The following is a 20,763-nucleotide window of genomic DNA, read 5'->3' as shown; positions in this document are numbered from 1 at the left end:
TTTGCCTTATTAATGGCCTTTTAAATCTAGGTTCTACAGGGTATTTATTCTTGAAGCTGGGGCAACACTGTATTATTGATGGAACATTCCCATGTGAATCCTAATACTCCCAGAAGGTACTGCACAACAAATCCTATTTCTGCCAAGATATAAATAGAAGATTTAGAACTATATAAGAGGAATGGACAGTTCTTGACATTCACCACTGCTTCTCAAGAGTGCATACAATATAATAGATGTACAAGGAAATGCATTTTCTGCCTCTGCCCCCTTTTTAAATTATTAACTTTCCAGTTGTCCTGTTAAATAATTTACTAATTTGCATACAAGAAATGTATAATTTGCAAGCCTTACCTCAGAGTGGCAATCAACCATCCCAGTTTACTAGATAACACATTTTTCTACCTGATACTCCCCAAATAAACTGAATTGCAGTGTATCTGCTTTTTCTTTTTTTAAGCTAATTAACTCATTGTTGATCTGTTTCTTACATCTTTTTAAAATACTCACTGGATAAAGCTTGAAATTTTACAACAATGCCCCTGAGACAATTTTAGGGAAGTCCTTTGATTATTCTAACTTAACTTCAGTGTCATGGAAAACAGAATTATATATCCAAGTGTTCTTTCATATTCAGAACATCCAGTACTCTTCCAAGAAGGGAATGTTCATTATATACACAAATATTTATTGACTTGTGTTGCTCAACTCCTTATCTCAAGGAAAGTCAATAACTCTCTTTCTTGATAAAAAAAACTACCACGTGAGCCAAGCACAGTGGTTCACACCTGTAATCCCAGCATTTTGGGAGTCTGAGGTGGGCTGATTGCTCAAGACCAGCTAGGACAACATGGTGAAAACCCATCTCTACTTAAAATACAAAAATTAGCCAGGCATGGTGGCACGTGCCTGTTGTCCCAGCTACTCGGAAGGCTGAGGTGGGTGGATCACTTGAGCCCGGAGGGTCAAGGCTGCAGTGAGCTGAGATCGTACCACTGCACTCCAGCCTGGGTGACAGAGTGAGACCCTGCCTAAATAAAGGAAAAAACAAAACAAACAAACAAACAAAAACTACCATGTGGCATTATACAAAGCCAAGATTTCACAACAGTTTTGAAAATTCCAAATGACTTAAATGTTTACAAGGACCAAAAACTTTTTGACATTTTAAAATAAGCTTTTTCCTGTTTAACCACCATGCAGCATGCGGTGCCATCATGATGGGAGCCTGATGGCTAATGTGAAAGGTCATGTCATTTAAAAGGTTAACAGACATGAAAATTGGGAAGTTTAATATTGTTTAATACAAATAAAATTGCTTTTGAAAGAAAGGCATCTGGGTTGAGGGTGGCTTGCTTGAAAACCTATCTATCATCTCTGAATCATTATTTTGCTCCTCTTGACTTTACTCAAGGGGCCTAATCCTACAGTGATTCAAGAGGTTTGAGAAAGCAGGACTCATGGGACTAAAACTTAGGAAATTACTATCCTGCCAGCAATGGGACACCTCTTTGGCTACCACCTCACCTAAAACTTGATTGAATCAGAAAATTAGCTGAACTTTCCACACCAGTCTCCTGCTTTTTAATTCATAGCATCCTGTACTAAATAGCTGGGGCTTTCAAAAGCAGGTGCTATGTATATACAGAAAGAAATACATACCTTCTGTTGCCTCTCAAAATCCGTTATGCTAAACTCACCAAATATGTTACACGTTAAGTGTTTTATACCTTGTGTTTTTAGATCTCCAGTTACCAATTTGCTGTCTATCCTCCTACCAAACATGATTTAACCAATTCTTACCCTGATTGATATTACAATTCTTGTAAATAAAAGAATCCTTTTCTCCCTCTTTATTTTTACCAAGTAGACTTCTTTCATTGCAAATAAACATAAATTACAATATTTTAAGGCTCTTTGACATAAGCATCCGCTTTCTTACCTAAGCAGGTAATACTTTTGTATACCTACCAGACCACTAAAGAAGCTAAATGTCAAGAATGAGTATTTCAGTAAAACCTGCAGAAATTGTAATGAAATGGGACAGGTTTAAAAAAATGCCAAGAAAGTTAAAGGTAGACTCCTTACTTTTATATTTCAAGTTTTCTATTTTGTATCAATATATGCTGCATTTTCTGATTGAAATTGCTGTTCTGTCCAATGAAACTTGTGATTTTCTGTAGTTGCTTTTTACATTTGAAAGCAAACTTTCATACTGTGTGTGCTTAACCGTACCCTTTCTGTTAGGGATTTGACTAAAATACTCTAACTGTTTCATTAATTCCTTTTTATGTGCTTAATGTATGTGACATTTATGGCTTTGTTATCTCAAAAGCTATCTGTGGACAAAATCCATGAAGCCTGTTGACTGTGATTTACACACGTGAAAGAAAAATATCAATTTCCTCCTAAGCAGTGAATCAGTGAATAAGAAACTGTTCAGTGGCCTCTGATTCCTGACCCTTTTACCCTTCATGGCCTTTTTTCTATTCTTAATCATTCCTTGAGTAATTGTGTGTTCTTGTAAAATGCAAAATCAATTTACATGCAATCAGGTATGGACACAAGAATTGCTTGTGCTCTCGATTTCAGGACTCAGAGATACCATAACAGTCACAGGACTGGCGTTCACTCAGTATTTTTGTTAATAATGTGGCTTTGCTATAAAATAAGTTGGTGTTTCCTTTGCTTTGGTACTACAAGAGTTTAAATGTTGCAGCAAATGAAAGAATGAAAACACATTTGAAAGCTGGTGTCAAAAATCATCAGCTGTACTTACAAAAGTTGTTGTGCAGCTTCTGAAATGTAGTTTATTGCTGTAAATATGTACAATTTATGTTAGCTCGTTTATTCTGAAAACACAAATAAAACTTTTTTTTAAATTACAAATGCCTACATATAAAAAGCTTACTTTGTACTATGTTTTAAAACATGCAAGATGTCAGGAATATCTTTTTGTAATCCTTAAAAATGTTTAGAATTTTGAATCTATCATTTGAGAACTTTTATTATAAAATTTAATACAAAGCTACATCCCTTTATTTGGAAGAAATTCTTTTCAGGATTACTCAGCAATCAAAAAAAAAAAAAAAAGATACCAGCGCTTTTCCAGGAACTTTTGTCTGTACCACTTTGATTTTTAAAAATATTATTTAAGATAACAACATGCCTTACAAACATTTAAACATATGGGGTGTTTATATTAAAAAAGAAGAAATGAACAGTCTCCTTGTATTCAAAAATAATGCCTAAAACTGACTTATTGGTATCCATTTGTGAGGTGTATTATGTCAAACTTCTTTTAAAATCTCCATTGTAAATATGAATGTTAGAGTTGGCCTATTTGTCAGACTTCCCTAATTTGAAGACTTCCAACTTCCAAATTCATTCTCTCCCTTGAGAAAGAATGTGTTGACAATAAAACAATGAACAGACCAAAAGTGTGAATTTTATTCATCCATTAACTGGTGATTAGTAGAATAGCTTTTCAATAAAAGTCTAAACTCCAACCCAGGGATGACTTCAACATCCATTTAACAAAATAACTGGGAATTGCCACTTTAAAAGCTGAGTTTTGGCCTGCAGAGCAAGAGAGAGCTGAGGCATCCTACACTGGCTACTATTTCCACAGACTATATTACACAATGGGAGAAATAAATGCCCATCAGTTTTATTTAAATAAGAAAAGGAACACATGTATATGTAACATGTACAGAATTTTCTATGTCAATAAGAAGCCTGAGTAAGATAGGTGTTTAGCATCCAGCATCTTCCTAAACGAAAGTGTTGTTTAATTCAGCAATCATTGAATAGTAATCATGCAAGGGCAATGGGAAAAGGATAGAGTAAAGATATCAAACAGATCTTCTCAGTCTCAGAGAAAATTACAGTTTAGATGGGGAGGCCAACTTAATAAACCATATTAGGGCAAATTAGCATATCTACACATTCACAATAATTACAAAGTGAATATGAAAGTATTCGGATAAAAGTATTTTTGTCATACACTGACATTCAAGAGAGTTCTCCTTCAGGCACCTGGGAACATATGTTTGCGTAGTCACTGTATCTGTGTCACTGGTATCCCAGTTATCTAAGTCCACTGCATAATTTCTTTTTCTTTTTTTAATTCCGAAACATTTCAAACATAACCATCGCCCAGATTCCACAACTAGCAAAAGTCTGCAACTATTAAGTCACACTTGCTTCATTTAATCAGTTGTGGGGTTTTCTTCTAATGTATTTAAAGGTAAATCTTATCCCTTATGTGATTTCACTTATACATATATCTATAAATTATGGGCATTAAGATAATCCAACCATAATACCATTATCATACCAAACAAAAATAATAGCTCCTTGACATTATTTAATGAATTTTATTCACATTTCCCCAATTGTCTCCAAAATACCTTTTTACAGTTGTTTTTTCAAGTGAGGATCGAAATGAGGTCTCTTAAGTCTCTTTGACTCTGGAATATTTCCTCTCTCCCTTTCTTCTATGCCAGAAGCTCTGCCAGTTCTGCAGAATGGCCCACGTGCTTACACATGGTGCTATTCAGCTTGGCCATTTTTTTCTCTGAAGATAACATTAGAATTTGCTTCATAGACATTTTGTGAGAATTAAATCAATCCAAAATGTATGAGATTTTTGTTTTTCCCATTTTGTCTCTTCCCACAGAGATATGGAAGTTCATCAAGACAAAAAGAGTTTGCCAAGTAAGTGACCGAGCCAGATGCCCAACTCCAAAGCTCACACTCTGCCTTACACTTAGACATTCTAATTGTTCAGAATATAAACAAAATTAATCGAAAACTCTTGCTGAGCTTCAACATGTTCAGCTTCAATATACATTATGAAAAGTGTACATTAATGAAAAACACGTAGCACTGAAAGAAAATGTACACTGAGTGTGTACTATGTGTTTTTCATTAATACAATCATTGTACAGTACAATGTACTTTGTACACATAATACTGAAAGAAAAACTGAGTTTACCAGGGTGAATTATAGTATGATTCTTACAAAACAGAAAGAAATGAAATCCAAAGATAGCAGTTAAAATATATTGTAAAGGGGTGGGGCATGTGGAAAAAATAAATAATATACTGTAAAAACTTTTCCAATATAGAAATATTTAGTGTTTGAAATGAAAGCATTTTTAAAGACTTAAATTATAAAGATGTTCAAAGGAGGAACTGGTTTGCAATAAAATGTGGCTAGAGGAAACTCAAGTGACTACAGAATTTTCCGACCCTCTCTTTAAATTACTATTTCACTGTAAAAATATAAATAAGTAAATAAGATCTAAAAACATAAAAGACCTGCAAGTATGGCAAGCCCATATATTTTTTTTAACTGTCAAGCAGTTTCATTTAAGAGGAAACAGTATATTTAATATATTGCAATTCAATAGATGATTCCATATTTAATAAATAAAAATGTAATTATGTAACTTGAATGGGTTGTATTCTGATAATATTAAACCTTTAACAAAAATATTAACATATTTTAGCTTTCTTATGTAGAAGTCTATTTTCTACTAGGGGGAAAAATGGAAGAAACTGAGATCATGGTCTACATTCAGAGAGTGTTTTTACTGCTCAATTAAATTTCTTGGTTTCACATTTAAGACTTTATAAGAAGTAAATTATGTGGTTTTCAATTTAAGAATAGATGAATGCAGAAACATTATGTTGGAAAAAACAAAAAGACCCTAAAAAAAAAAAAATCCACATACAACTAATGTGCCGCACTGGAGAACTCTGCACGTTATGCACATGTACCCTACAACTTAAAGTATAATAATAATAAATAAATTAAAAAAAAAAAAAAGTAAATCAACTTTTAAATCAGTTAACTTTGGCGTCTGGTAGCACATAAATGAAAGACAATACTTCACCTAAACTCGGTGAAGTTTTCTTCAAAACTTTTTTTTTCTTAAAAGAAAAATAAGATATTTATCATATATCCTAAACAGAAAATATCAGTAGCAGGAGATGTCAATTTTGGTTGGACATTGAGTCTATGAATATCATCATATCACATTCTCAACATAGGTATTATCTACAGAAGTAACTCGCTTTTCAAAGAAAATAGCATTCTTAACAGAAACTTTAGCTTTATTAGAAGATAATTATGTCCCAATGTTAAACAAATATAACCTTAACTATTTCAATTATCACAGGAATACGTGACATTATTATCAATGAATTATGTTTGGTTTTGCCAGGCAAGTCATCACAAGATAGAACCACTTTTGCTAGACAAGCTGTAGATCAGTCTGTGCGGTACAGCCTACCAGTTACATACTCTGTATCTGCAAGGAGAGATAATCCTCTCAAAGGAGTTTATTTGAATCTGCTCTCCTTTAAAAGGGTCTTAAATATTTTTAGGATGCTTTTTCTTAAATAACCCTAGGCAGAAAATAAAATGCTACATGATATAGCTCAGCTTTTGACCCTAATTCTGAGATTCAATCTTATCAAGCTATAGTTACAGGGATAAAATAAACATTGTATTCTATTTTCTCATGTTCTCTAATGACTTCAGAATTAACATAATTACACTACTTTATAATTAACTGCCTACAACATCTCTCAGGCATTCAGTTCACATTAGAGTAAGAACAAAAATAGATATTTTTTTTCTTAACCTAAAATTTTAATGACATGGGCTTACACTTCCAATCAAGATGGATTAACAGGTACAGAATTTTCCCTTTTACAACAGCTGCCAAAAATAAAATAAAATACCTAGGAGTATATTTAACCAATGAGGTGAAAGATTTCTACAAGGAGAACTACAAAAACGATGCTGAAAGAAATCATAGATAACATAAACGAAACATATCCCATGCTCATGGATTAGAAGAATCAATATTGTGCAAATGACCATGGTGCCCAAAGCAATCTACAGATTCAATGCAATTCCCATCAAAATACCAACATCATTTTTCATAGAATTAGAAAAAACAATCATAAAGTTCATATGGAACCCAGAAAGAGTATGAATAGCCAAAGCAATCCTAAGCAAAAAGAACAAATTATACTACAAGGCTATAGCTACCAAAACAGCATGGTACTGGTATAAAAGTAGGCACATACTCCAATGGAACAGAATAGAGAACCTAGAAGTAAAGCCAAATATGTGTAGTCAACTGATCTTCAACAAAGCACACAAAAACATAAATTGGGGAAGAGACACCCTATTTAATAAATGGTGCTGGGAAAACTGGCAAGCCACATGTAGAAGAATGAAACGAATCATGATCGCTCACCTTATACAAAAAAGACCTAAAATTATAAAAATTCTAGAAGACAACATTAGAAAAACTCTTCTAGACACCAGCCTAGGCAAAGAATTCATGACTAAGACTCCAAAAGCAAATGCAACAAAAACAAAACTAAATAAATGGGACCCAATTAAACTAAAAGACTTTGCACAGTAAAAGAAATAATCAACAAAGTAAACAGACAATCCACAGAATGGGAGAAAATATTTGCAAACTATGCATCCAACAAAGGACTGCTATCCAGAATCTACAAAGAAATCAAACTAATTGCCAAGAAAGAAAACAAATAATCTGATTGAAAAGTGGGCCACGACACAAATAGACATTTGTCAAAAGAAGATATACAAATGACCAACACATAAATGCTCAATATCGCCAATCATCAGGGAAATGCAAATTAAAACCACAATGAAATACCACCTTACCCCTACCAAGAATGGCCATTATTAAAAAGTCAAAAAACAATAGATGTTGGTGTGGATGTGGGGGAAATAAATGTGTATACATTGCTGGTGAAAATGGAAATTAGTACAACCTCTATGGAAAGCAGTATGGGGATTCCTTAAAAAGCTAAAAGTACATCTGCCACTTGATCCAGCAATCCCACTACTGGGTATCTATCCAAAGGAAAAGAGGTCATTATGTGAAAAAGACACTTTAACATGTATGTTTATAGCAGCACAATGCAGAATTGCAAAGATGTGGAAACAACCTAAGTGTTCATCAACTAATGAGTGGATAAAGAAAATGTGCATATACATCAATGGAACATGACTAAGCCATTAAAATGAACAAAATTATGGCATTTGCAACAGCTTTGATGGACCTTGGGTCAATTATTCTAAGTGAAATAACAGGAGTAAAAAAACAAAAGCCATATGTTCTCACTGATAAGTAGGAGCTAAGCTATGAGTATGCAAAGGAATACAGAGTGATATAATGGATTTTAGAGACACTACTGAGTTACAATGTACACTATTTGGGTGATGGGTGCACTAAAATCTCAGATTTCAACACTATGTAATTCATCAATGTAACGAAAAAACACTTGTACTCCAAAAGTTATTGAAATAAAAATTACTTTGGAGGTACAGGATTTACACTATGACTTGAAACAATCAAAAACAAAAACAGTCACCTACCCCCCTCCCAACTCCCTGACACACACAAACCACTGGCATTCAAGACACCAAGTATCAGGGAACACAGGATAATGATACCTGAGTGACAGGAAACAAAGCAGGTACAGCCTATGACTGCTCCAGCTTACTTTACAGAGTTTTCAGACCACAGTTCAGAGAGAGGAACCCATGGGGAGCCTGGAGGGCTCCCTGAATTGAGGAAGTAGAACTGAGAGTCCAGGAAGACCAAGGCAGCTAGAATTCACAAGAGAGAAAACCAAAGAGGAGGAAATTGCCGAGAAAAACCACCCTAGAAACCTAGAGCACACTGCCCTTTGAGTATTCAGCAGAGTATCAATCAGTACGTATATGTGAAGAAACAACCCAAGGCTGGAAAAAGAGCTACTTGAAGAAATCAGAGGGAATAGGGTATGGTTCTCATACATTGCCAGGAATAGTGCCTGTTCCCAACAACTACATTGGAAAAATCTCTTAATTCACAAGACAGTAGGTAAAGTACTCAAGACAGTCTTGCCTCAGTGATAGGGAATAATTAGCCCATTACTGAGCACTGCACTGGATCTGCCTCACAAATTAGAAAAGCAAGAGCTTAATAGATCACTCTTTCCAAATAACTTAATTGCATTCAATTCATAACAAAGCTCAAGGATATTTACAGAAATATAAAAATAGCCAACAGCCAATAAGGTTAAATTCATCACATCTGGCACCCAATCAGAAATTACCAGGCAGGCAAAGAAAAAGGAAAACAAGATCCACAATGAGAAGACTAGTCAATCAAAACTAACACTGGTGTTAAAATTAAGACTGGAAAGTTATAACTATATGCCATATGTTTAAAAAACTAGGTTGAGATGTAAAATGTGTTTACAAAAACAAAAACCAATATGAATTGCTAGAGATCAAAACTTCAATGTTTGAGATAAAAACACTGGTTTTGACATATTAGACAATGTAAAAGAAATGATAACTGTTCTTAAAGATATAAGAATGAAATGCAGAGGAAAATAATTTAAAAGAATGAAACGTATCATTGAGAAACTGGAGAACTTCAAGCAGCCCAATATATGTGTAATTGTCCTGAAGTGCAGGGAGGGACAAAAAACAGTCAAGAAATTATGACTGAAATTTTTCCAAATTTGATGGAAACTACAAACCTACGGATTCAAGAAACAAAACAAACTGCAAACACAAGAAACAACCAACCAACCAACTATCCCAAAGTACATCACAATCAAATTGCACATAACCCATGGTGAAAAAAAGTTAAAAAGCATACAGAGAAAAAGACATGGTATTTACAGAGAAACAAAGATAAGCATAATAGCAGTTTTCTCATCTGATATAAATTATAAACCCTCAAGCAAAAATATTCTAAAATTCATGTGGAAATGCAAATGACCTAAAAAAGCCAAAACAACTTTGAAAAAGAACAACAAAGTTAGAGGGCTAACACTGCCAGATTACAAGATTTATCAATTTATCAAAAAGCTACAGTAACCAAGATGGCACGGTATCGATATCAACATAGACAAATAGATGAATAGAACAGAACAGAGTTCAGATATTGATCTACATGTACACGAACAATTGTTTTTTTTGTTTTGTTTTGGATTTTTGGCAGAGTCTTTGTCATTCAGGCTGGAGTGCGGTGGCACGATTTCGGCTCACTGAAACCTCCACCTCCCAGGTTTAGGCAATTCTCCTGCCTCAATCTCCCAGTAGCTGAGATTACAGGCATGCAACACCATGCCCAGATAATTTCTGTATTTTTAGTAGAGATGGGATTTCACCACCTTAGCCAGGCTGGTCTCGAACTCCTGACGTCAAATGATCAGGCCACCTCGGCCTCCTGAAGTGCTGGTATTACAGGCGTGAGCCACCATGCCCAGCCTGAACAATTAATTTTTGACAAAGGCACAGAGGCAGTTCAGTAGAGAAAGGATAGCCTTTTCAGCAAGTGGTGCTGAAATAATTGAATATTCACATGCTAAAAGTGAACTTTGAGCCACACCGTGTGCCATATTCAAAAATTAACACAAAATAGAACATAGACCCAAATGTAAAACTGAAACTATCACATTTCTAAAAGACAATTTAGGAGATCACCTTTGTTAGTCTAGGTTACACGATGATTTCTTAGATATGATGCCAAAAGCATGATCCAAAAAAGAACTGGTCAACTGAACTTCTTCAAAATTTAAAACTTCAGCCTTTGAAGACAGTTGGGAGAATGAAACAATAAGCCACAGACTGGAAGAAGGTGTTTGCAAAACACATGTCTAATAAAGAACATCTATCTAAAATATACAAAGAACTTTGAAAAATCAACATTAAGACAACCTAATTAAAAATAAGCGAACACATCCGAATAGACACCTCACCAAAGAATATGTACAGATAGAAAACATGCATACGAAAAGATGCTCAACATCCTTGGTCACTAGGGAATTGCAAATTAAAACAACAGTGAGATACTACTACATCTCTATTAGAATAGCTACAACTCAAAATACTGATCATACCTAATGCTGCTGAGAATTCAAAACAACAACTCTCATTCATTGTGGAACTGTAAAGTGGAGTAACATCGGCAAGACAGCAGAATAGAAAGCCCCTAACTACCTGAGATCCGAAGTCAACAACATACAGACCAATTTCTTTTGTGAGTAATCCAGAGACCAGTTAAGATGCATCTGTACCTTAAGAGAACACAAAACGAGCTGCATCTCCAATAGGAACATTTGTGGCATTCATTCACCATAGTCCACCTCCACAGCTCAGCATGGAACCAGCAGAAAACTCCCAGCTCCTGGTTTCTCCCAGGGAAAGGAGAAGTTGGAGCATGACTTCAGCATTTTGGGTTTACAGGAGGCTGCCCAAGTGACTGTTTTCTGTCTGGGATTATGGACAGGACTTGGAATACTCTAGATGCCTAGAGGTCGCTGAGGACAGAAGGGAGCTTGGCTGCTTGCTGTCATTCCAGAGGACCTGCAGTACAGTGGAGGCTGATACAACTTGGTAGCCTTTCCCCGGGAACTGGGTATGGAGGAGAGAATTGTGGAGCATGTATCCAATGTTCTGATGTTTTAGGGCTTCTTAAGGGACTGATTTCTCTCTTGCCTGACTCGGGGTACTGACAGGACCTAGAAAACTCTAGAAACCTTGGGCATCTGAGAATGAAAGAGTGGGGCTGTTTGTGACAGTTCAGAATACCTGTAGTACCACAGACTGATGCCAGAAGGAAAGAGAGATTATGGACATCTGAGAAACCCACAAATCACTAATTGGGAATCTGCACGAAACAACACAGACACAGAAATTTATGAAGGATGTTATACAATGATAAAACGGTCAATCACCAGGAAGATCTAACAATGATAAATACATAGTACCCAACATTAAAGCATCCAAATATATGAATCAAACATTGAGGGAAATGAAAGGAGAAACAAACAGCAACACAATAATGGTAGGTTTCAGTATCCCCACTTTCAATAATAGGGCATCCAGACATATCAATAGTGGAAGAGAGGACTTGAACAACACTATAGATTACATAGACCTAACAGACATATACAGAACATTCCACCCAACAGCAACAGAATACACATTCTTCCCAAAAGCACATGGAACATTATCCAGAATTGCCCAGATGTTAGGTTACAAAACAAGTCTTAATGAATTTAAGATGACTGAAATCAGACCTACTATCTCTTCAGACCACAGTGGAATAAAACTAGAAATCAATGGCCTAAGAAAACTAGAAAATTGACAAATATGTGAAAATTAAACAAGATACTCTTCAACCACTAGAAAAATAAGAAAAAATTATACCCAAAGTTAGCAGCAGGAAGGAAATAATAAAGATTGAAGCATAAATAAATGAAATACAGAATATAAAACAAAATAAAAATCAATGAAACTAAGAGTTAGTTATTTGAAAATAGTAAATTGACGAATCTTTAGCTAGACTAAGAACAAAAGAAAATTCACATTAAAAAATCAGAAATGAAACAGAGGATACTACTTCTGATGCCACAGAAATAAGAAGGATTACAAGAGACTAATATGAATCATTATAGGCTAACAACTTAGATAACCTAAGAGAAACAGATAAATTCCTAGAAACACACAACCTACAATGACTGAATCATGAGAAAATACAATATGTTAAGACTTACAACTAGCAAGGAGATTGAATCAGTAATCAAAAACCTCCCAACACAGAAAAGTCAAGGACCAGAGGGCTCCACTGAAGAATTCTATCAAATATTTAAAGAAGAATTAAAATCAATCCTTCTCAAACTCTTCCAAAAAACTGAAGAGGAAACACTTTCAAATTCATTTTACGAGGTCACCATGATCCTGACACTAAACCCAGACAAAGACATGACAAAAAAAGACCACACGCCAATATCCCTAACAAACATAGGTACAAATATCCTCAACAAAACAATAGCAAGCCAAATTCAACAACACATTAAAAAAAAATCATATACCATGATCAAGTGAAATTTATCCCTGGGATGCAAAGATGGTTCAACATATGAAAATCAATCAATCAATCACATTAACAGAAAGGATAAAAATCACATAATGAATTCAATAGATGCAGAAAAAGCATTTGACGAAAATTAACACCTTTTCATGATAAAAACACTTTCAACCATTAGAAATAGAGAAAATTATCTAAATATAATAAAGGCCACATATGAAAGCCTACAGCTAACATCATACTTAAGTGAAAAACTGAAAGCTTTTTCTCTAAGATCAAGAAGACAAAGATGTCTACTCTTGCCACTTCTATGCCATATAGTACCGAAAGACCTAGCTAGAGCAATTAGGCAATAAAAAGAAGTCAAAGGCATCCAAATCAGAAAGAAAGAATTAAAATTATCTTTGTTCATTAATGATGCAATCTTATATGCAGAAAACCTTATTTTAAAAATGCTGTTAGAACCAATGAAAGAATTCAGTAAAGATGCAGAATACAGATTCAGCATACATAAATCATGAACAAGGCAAAAAAGAAATTAAGAAAATCCCATTTACAATAGCACCAAAAAGAATGAAATATTTAGAAATAAACTTAACCAAGGAGGCAGAAAACTTGTACACTGAAAACTACAAAACACTGCTAAAAGAAATTAAACAAGACACAAATAAAAGACAGCACTGGTCATGCATTAAAGATTCAATATTTTTGAAATATCCACAGGACTCAAAGCAATCTACAGATTCAATGCAATCCCTATCAAAATCTCAATGACATTTTTTGCAGAAATAGGAAAAAGCAATCCCAAAACCCCAAAATTCAAAGGAACCACAAAGACCCCTAGTAGACATACACACACACACACACACACACACACACACACACACACACACACACACAATCCTGAGAACAAACAAAGCTGGAGGCCTCATCCTTCCTGACAGGGGCCTACAAATGTATGAAAAAAGCTACAAAAATCAAAAACAGCAAAGTGTAACATAAAAACAGGCATGAAGACTAATGAAATACAATAGAGCACCCAGAAGTACATACACACAAATATAGTCAACTGATCTTCAACAAGAGTGCCAAGAATACACACTGGGGAAAGGATAGCCTCAACAGGCAGTGTTGTGAAAACTGAATGTCCACATATAAAATAATGAACCTAACCCTTATCTGACATCACACACAGAAACCTACTCAAAATGGATTAACTCCTTTCTCATTGTTGGAACTGAAATTTGTAGATAGGGAAGGATAGGAGGCTAGAATAATCCATGTAACGGATTAGAGTTGGAGACATCAGTATGAGCTTGTTTAGCTTAATATAGGTATGTATGATCATATAAATAATTATAGATATGTGTATATACGCAGGTTAGTATACACGCACATATTTCTTAGTTCTGTCAGCACCAAAAGGGCCTAAAAGAAATAACACCTCAGTAGCAATGAGCATACCTAGCTTGGTTTCTAACACCATTCTTCAATAAAAGGAACCAGAGTTCCTTGGAGAAGTAACTGATTCTAGGATTGGGCAGGAAATACCCAAGATGAGCCTGGAGCATCTTGCACTGCCAGAGAGTAAGAAAATACTTTCCAAGATGAAAAAAGAAAAAGAAGATGCAACCCCCTGCCCTGAAAAAAATAAAAAGTCCAACCTCATTGATGGGGATATGTCGAATGGACACAGGAGCCAAGTGAAAGAGCTCCTAATGGCCAAGCCTAGAACAATTCGAGTAACAAAGCAGTACTGAATTATAACCCAAAGTATAAAATGAGTCCATATTGATAAGTAGAAAGCTCAATAGTGGAAAAGAAACAAATATGTACCAAATTCCACACCATTTATATAGATATTCCAGCCTCAAAAAGGAGAGCACACCTGCCCACTCCTTAAGTATGGGCTGAACTATAGTGATTTCCTTAAGTACAGTAAGAAAAGGGAAAAATGAAGAGTCAGTTCATAGTGAAGACACCTGTACCTCAGCCAGGTAACAAGATTAATATCAAGCCATAACTCATGTTAGTAATATGTACCCTTGATTTGATGTGATGAAAATGGCATTTTATCTCTGTGATCTTCCTTCTCAACACCCATAATCCAATTCTAATCATGAAGAAAAACATCAAATTCCAATAGAGAGAGACATCCCACAAAGTATTTTGCCCACACTCTTCAACACTGTCAAGGTCATCAAAAACATGCCAACTAAATGTAATATGGTATCTAGGATGGAATCCTGGGGCAGGAAAAGGACACTAGGGAAAAACTTAGAAAGTCTGAATAGACTCTAGAATTTACTTAACAATAATGTGTCAATATTAGTTCACTAATTATAACAAATGCACTGTACTAATGTAAAATGTTAATAATATAGAAACTCTGTACTATCTTTTAAAGTTTGATTTATCTAAAACTGATCTAAAAACATATAGGGTCCATTTACATGGGGGCGGGGGGAAGATAAGCCACAGATTAGAAGAAAGCATTTGCAAAGTATCTCTCTAATAAAGGATTTGTATTCACATAAGTCAAAAGAGCTCTCAAAATTCAATACTCGGAAGACAAAAAATCCAATTGAAAAATGGGCAACAGATCTGAGCAGACATTTCACTGAAGATGTATACATGGCAAATATGCACATGAAAAGATGCTCAACATCACTGGTCATTAGGGAAATTTGTTAAATATTGCTAAAACCACAGTGAGACACATACATATTAAAATAACTGAAATTAAAAAGACTGGCAATGCCAAGTGTTGGCAAGATGGAGGCAGAACCCTCATAGACTGCAATGGAAATGCAAAATGTTAAAATCACTTAGAAAAAGCTTGACAGTCATTATTCTAAGTGAAGTAACTCGGGAATGGAAAACCTAAGCTATGAGGATACAAAGGCATAAGAGTAATATAATGAACCTTGTGGACTCAGGGAGGAAGGTTGGGAGGGGTGTGAAGGATAAAATATTACATTAAGGGTACAGTATACTGCTTGGGTGACAGGAGCAATAAAAATCTCAGAAATCAGCACTAAATAACTTCTCTATGTAACCAAAAACCACCTGTACCCTCAAAAATTATTCAAATAAAAAAATTTTTAAGTTCAGGAGTATCTTGAAAAAATAAACCTATCATATCATCCAGTCATTTCATTTTAAAGTACTTGCTAAAAAAAAAATAAAAGCATATGTTCATTCAAAGATGTATGCAAGAAAGTTCATAGCATTCTATGTATTCTAATGAATAAAACTTGAACCAACCAAAATATCCATTAACAGGTGAATAAATTGTGGCAGAACTCTACAACATAATACTTCTGAACAATAAAAAGAAATGAGCTACTGATACATGCAACATGAATGAAACTCAAGATAATGCTGAAAGAAGCCAGATATTTTTTTTAAAAATAGTACATACTATATGATACCTTTATACTAAACTTTCAAAAATGCAACAATCTGTAGTGACAGGAAGCAGATCAGTGGTTACCTGTGGGAAATGGAAGGGGCAGGGACTACAGAGGACGAAGAGGAAAACTTCAGGAGTGTTCAAATGTTCATTATCCTAATTTGTGGTGATGCGTTCATGGATGTAAATATGTGTATGTCAAAATATCACATTGCACACTTTAATATGTATACTATTTAGTATACTGATCCAATTTCGATAAAGCTGCTGAATATGCTAATAGAGTGTTACCAAGTGGTGAGAGAGTGACTAACTACACAGCAAGATGTTTTCCTTCTAAAGTTGAAATTTAGAAGAGACTTCACGATGGGTGCTATTCAAAGTGCTGTTCTACAAACCATCATTGGCCCGTAATAACAAATAACTTGCACAAGAAGGTAAATTACCTACCACACTAAGCACAGTTTCCTTCAGCTGATAATTTTTTTAAAACCAAAATTTCTTGATGAAGAAAGCAGTATACTGACACACTTTCTGGCCCAAGCTCCATATTGAATCACTGACCTGTAACAAACAGTTCACAGACAAGCACTTCTCTGCAGACACATTTTTGAGTAGCACTGTTTAGACCACACTCAGAAAACTCTCTGCTATTGTGAATAGTGCTGCAATAAACATACGTGTGCATGTGTCTTTATAGCAGCATAATTTATAATCCTTTGGGTATATACCCAGTAATGGGATGGCTGGGTCATATGGTACATCTAGTTCTAGATCCTTGAGGAATCGCCATACTGTTTTCCATAATGGTTGAGCATGTTCTCACTCATAGGTGGGAACTGAACAATGAGATCACTTGGACTCAGGAAGGGGAACATCACACACCGGGGCCTATCATGGGGAGGGGGGAGGGGGGAGGGATTGCATTGGGAGTTATACCTGATGTAAATGATGAGTTGATGGGTGCAGCACAGCAACATGGCACAAGTATACATATGTAACAAACCTGCACGTTATGCACATGTACCCTACAACTTAAAGTATAATAATAATAAATAAATTAAAAAAAAAAAAAAAAGAAAACTCTCTAAGCCTATCCTCACCTGTATGATGAGAATAGTAATAATTGCTCTGGATGCCTCAAAGAATAGTATGATGCTCTAATGAGCCATATGGCTTGCAAATAGCAAGCACCTATTAATTACGTATTATTGAGTTATGTATAATTACGTATAACTACTGAGTTATTTGGAGTCATTTAAAATAAATATATAAAAATAAAACAAGACACTTTTCATTTGCTCAGAATGCTTGTTGTTAAAGTTAACTGAGGTTACAAATGGTTTGTTTTTCCAATGAATTTAACATTCAAAAGTATTCAATATTGAGTTTATTAACAAAAGTGGACCTGTACATAGTCTTATCTCATATTTGAATAATACACACACTGCACAATGGCAACTATTTTTTATCAGAGCAACGTTTCCCAAACATAGAAGTGCAGAAGTAAAACTGTTATTTTCATTTTTCTGTATTCTTTAGTTTCTAGAATTCATAAACTCAAAATTGTTCACATAAGTTTAGAGTATTTGTTCTTGTTTATCTCTGACAAAGAGGTGTTCTCTAAGAAATTTTATATTTTATAATCTTTCCTCTGAAATATGAGAAAGACATGGAATCTCCTGAGTTATATATGCAGCTTATACATTCTTTGAAAAACTTTTAAAAAATATCACAAAGTAATTATATACCCATAATATATGTTGCTATTCACATAATTCTTTAAGCAATATTCAAGTATATTTGTGCTTTACATTTTTACATTACTTTAGAACCTATTTTTAGCTTTCAATAAAACTGTGTATCTCTAAAGATTTCTCAAGTATTTAATAAATGAGGCAAAACAATCATGAAAATATAAACTGCTACTATAGATTTTTCATCTTTCATTTTATGCATTTCCTCTCAACCATGTAATTTCCTGTTAAGGAATGTGGATACATTTTTATCTTTATAATATCAACATTGCTGCTTTCTCAGCCTGTTGCAACAGTCAAGACATCACAGCGTTTCTGAACACACAGTATTCACTCTGCCATATAAGTTGGAGCAATAAAATCTGATAGCACTGGTATTCATCATTGCCAGTTATTTCAACTGCAGGACCACCTTAAAACACAAATTGAACAGAAAATATCAGGTTATAAAAGACTGATGCTGATATATTCCATATTAAATGCTTTGAAGTCTCTGAAAAAGAGCAATGGAGAACTCATAACAAGGAAGTACAATACACAGTAACTGATGACATATGCCTGCCAGAATCTACAGTTCAGAATCTGTTACCATTTATATCGGGCTCTACCACATGCACCCTTCACACATGTAGCCCCACTCAGCCATCCAGCCAAGCCCGAGCTGCTCGTTTGGTTAATAGGCATGTGGACCAGTGATCAAAGCACTACAATGTTTGAGCAAATGCAGAGTGTGGAGAGAAGCTGAAGTTTATGGGAGTTTTTAAAAAGCAGGATCAAGAAGATAAATAGTGGGGCAGTAGAGGTTGTAAGAATTACTGAGACTTAATCACTGAGATGAGATCACTAAAGAAAACGCTGAGCAATAACAAAGAAACATACGTATGCAAAGATAATTATTATTACTCCTCCTCACAACAACAGTTTCCACTGTTTAAATATTATTTTTCTCATTTATTAAACATTAGGAGCAGTTACTGTTATTCAGCCACTCCACTGTAAATGTGAAGTTTTTCGACATTCATTAGTTCTGCCTTGCCTCAATCTGATTTTGTCATAATAACTACAGGCCATATTTTGTCTTCCATAGAGGATCATAAAAGCAATTTTCTATTATTAGTCCAGTTAATAAAGCCACTTTTTCTTCAGGATCGTAATTTTTTTTAATCATAAAAACTCTTCAGAATCAATTAATTTTATTATTCTAAGGTAAAAATTTTATTTTTATCATTAATGAGCGTTGAAGCAAAAGAAATTCAGCTGTTAGAATAGCACTATTATTCTTTCAAAAATTACTTAATACATTATGTTCAAAACTAAGTAATTGAACATTACAAGTTGTAATCAATATCTAAAACTAGAGCTCAGAACACACTAACAAAGTATTTTCTGTGCTTAACATAAAACATCAGGAGAAAAAAACACTAAAAGTGAACTATGAGTCTAGGAGCATCAATCAAAACTTAAAACGTTTGGCCGGATGCAGTGGCCCTTGCCTGTAATCCCAGCACTTTGGGAGGCCAAGGCGGGTAGATCACTTGAGGTCAAGAGTTTGAGACTAGCCTGGCCAACATGGTGAAACCCCATCTCTACTAAAAATACAAAAATCAGTCAGCCGTGGTGGTGGGCATCTGTAATCCCAGCTAGTCTAGAGGCTCAGGCACGAGAATCGCTTGAACTCAGGAGGCAGAGGTTGCAGTGAGCCGAGATCACGCCACTGCCTTCCAGCCTGGGTGACACAGCAAGATTCCAACTCAAAAAAACCCAAAAGCCTTAAACATTCAAATCATATGACAAAATTATAGCAAATACCTTATTTGCTGCTTCCAAGGAATGTATTAGATTCTGCAGCTCCTCTCTACTCATTTCAATAGAATATGGTTTTACTTCACCATTTTCTTTTACATCTAGATGCAGGCTTAACAGTGGCATTCGTAATGCAGCAATCTTGTCACTGGAAAGTGCAAGCTGTTTAAAATCAGAAAAATAGTAATTAATAAATAGTAAAAAGAACCATATTGAATATGCATCAGAGTTTAGTTAGCAGTACATTTTTTAAAAGTACTATTTGCTGTTGAGTATAGAGAAAAGTGAAAGAAACAAATTAAATCCATGCTAAAGCATATTTGAAGAATAGAGAGAGAAAGGACAGTGAATAAAGGAGAGGAAATGGGTAGGAAAGTAAGATAACCAGTCAGCAATCTTGTGGCAGAAGCAGGTATGTAGATCAGAGTCATGCCTGGGAAGTAATGAAAGGGTCTAATGTACAAGAAACATAGAGAATTCTTAAAGATTAAAGGCAACAAGAAGATGAAAGCTCATGTACAAAGATAAGCGAGACCAAAAATACTGGTAAACTCTCAGAACTTAAGATGCTTGATTAATGGTCAGCTATCTATCTATCACAATATTGATAAATATGTTATCAAGATACCATCTTCAATTAGAACCACTCAACAGAAACACTCCGTACACTTACCTTACTTCTTAATTTATTTCTCTGGAATATATCCTAGGGGAATTGGAAGAACCAAATATTTATAATACTAGTACTTTTTGAAACGAGCACTGTAGCTTCCTTGGCAGACAGCATAGGGAAACTCAATTTTCCTGGAATCTGAGCCAGAAAAATCCACAAAAACTGAATCTTTGTTTAGAA

General features: G+C 34.8%; 1 protein-coding gene across 2 annotated transcripts in view; it reads right to left on the bottom strand.

Annotated features, from left to right (window-relative positions):
- Positions 1-1,011: 1,011 nt before the first annotated feature.
- LOC105487677 (COMM domain containing 8) overlaps positions 1,012-20,763 on the bottom strand; it is a 29,592-nt gene continuing 9,840 nt past the window's right edge. For both annotated transcript variants that reach the window (XM_011751196.2, XM_011751197.3), the window contains exons 4-5: positions 19,917-20,072; positions 1,012-18,519 (exon numbers count right to left, since the gene is read on the bottom strand). In XM_011751196.2, coding sequence (XP_011749498.1) covers positions 18,499-18,519; positions 19,917-20,072 — 177 coding nt within the window. In that variant the 3' untranslated portion in view covers positions 1,012-18,498. The remainder of the gene's footprint in view (positions 18,520-19,916; positions 20,073-20,763) is intronic.

The sequence above is a fragment of the Macaca nemestrina genome, chromosome 3 (assembly GCF_043159975.1).
Source record: "Macaca nemestrina isolate mMacNem1 chromosome 3, mMacNem.hap1, whole genome shotgun sequence".
NCBI lineage: Eukaryota > Metazoa > Chordata > Mammalia > Primates > Cercopithecidae > Macaca > Macaca nemestrina.
The sequence above is the reverse complement of the archived record's forward strand: the minus strand, read 5'-3'. Positions and strand labels throughout refer to the sequence as shown.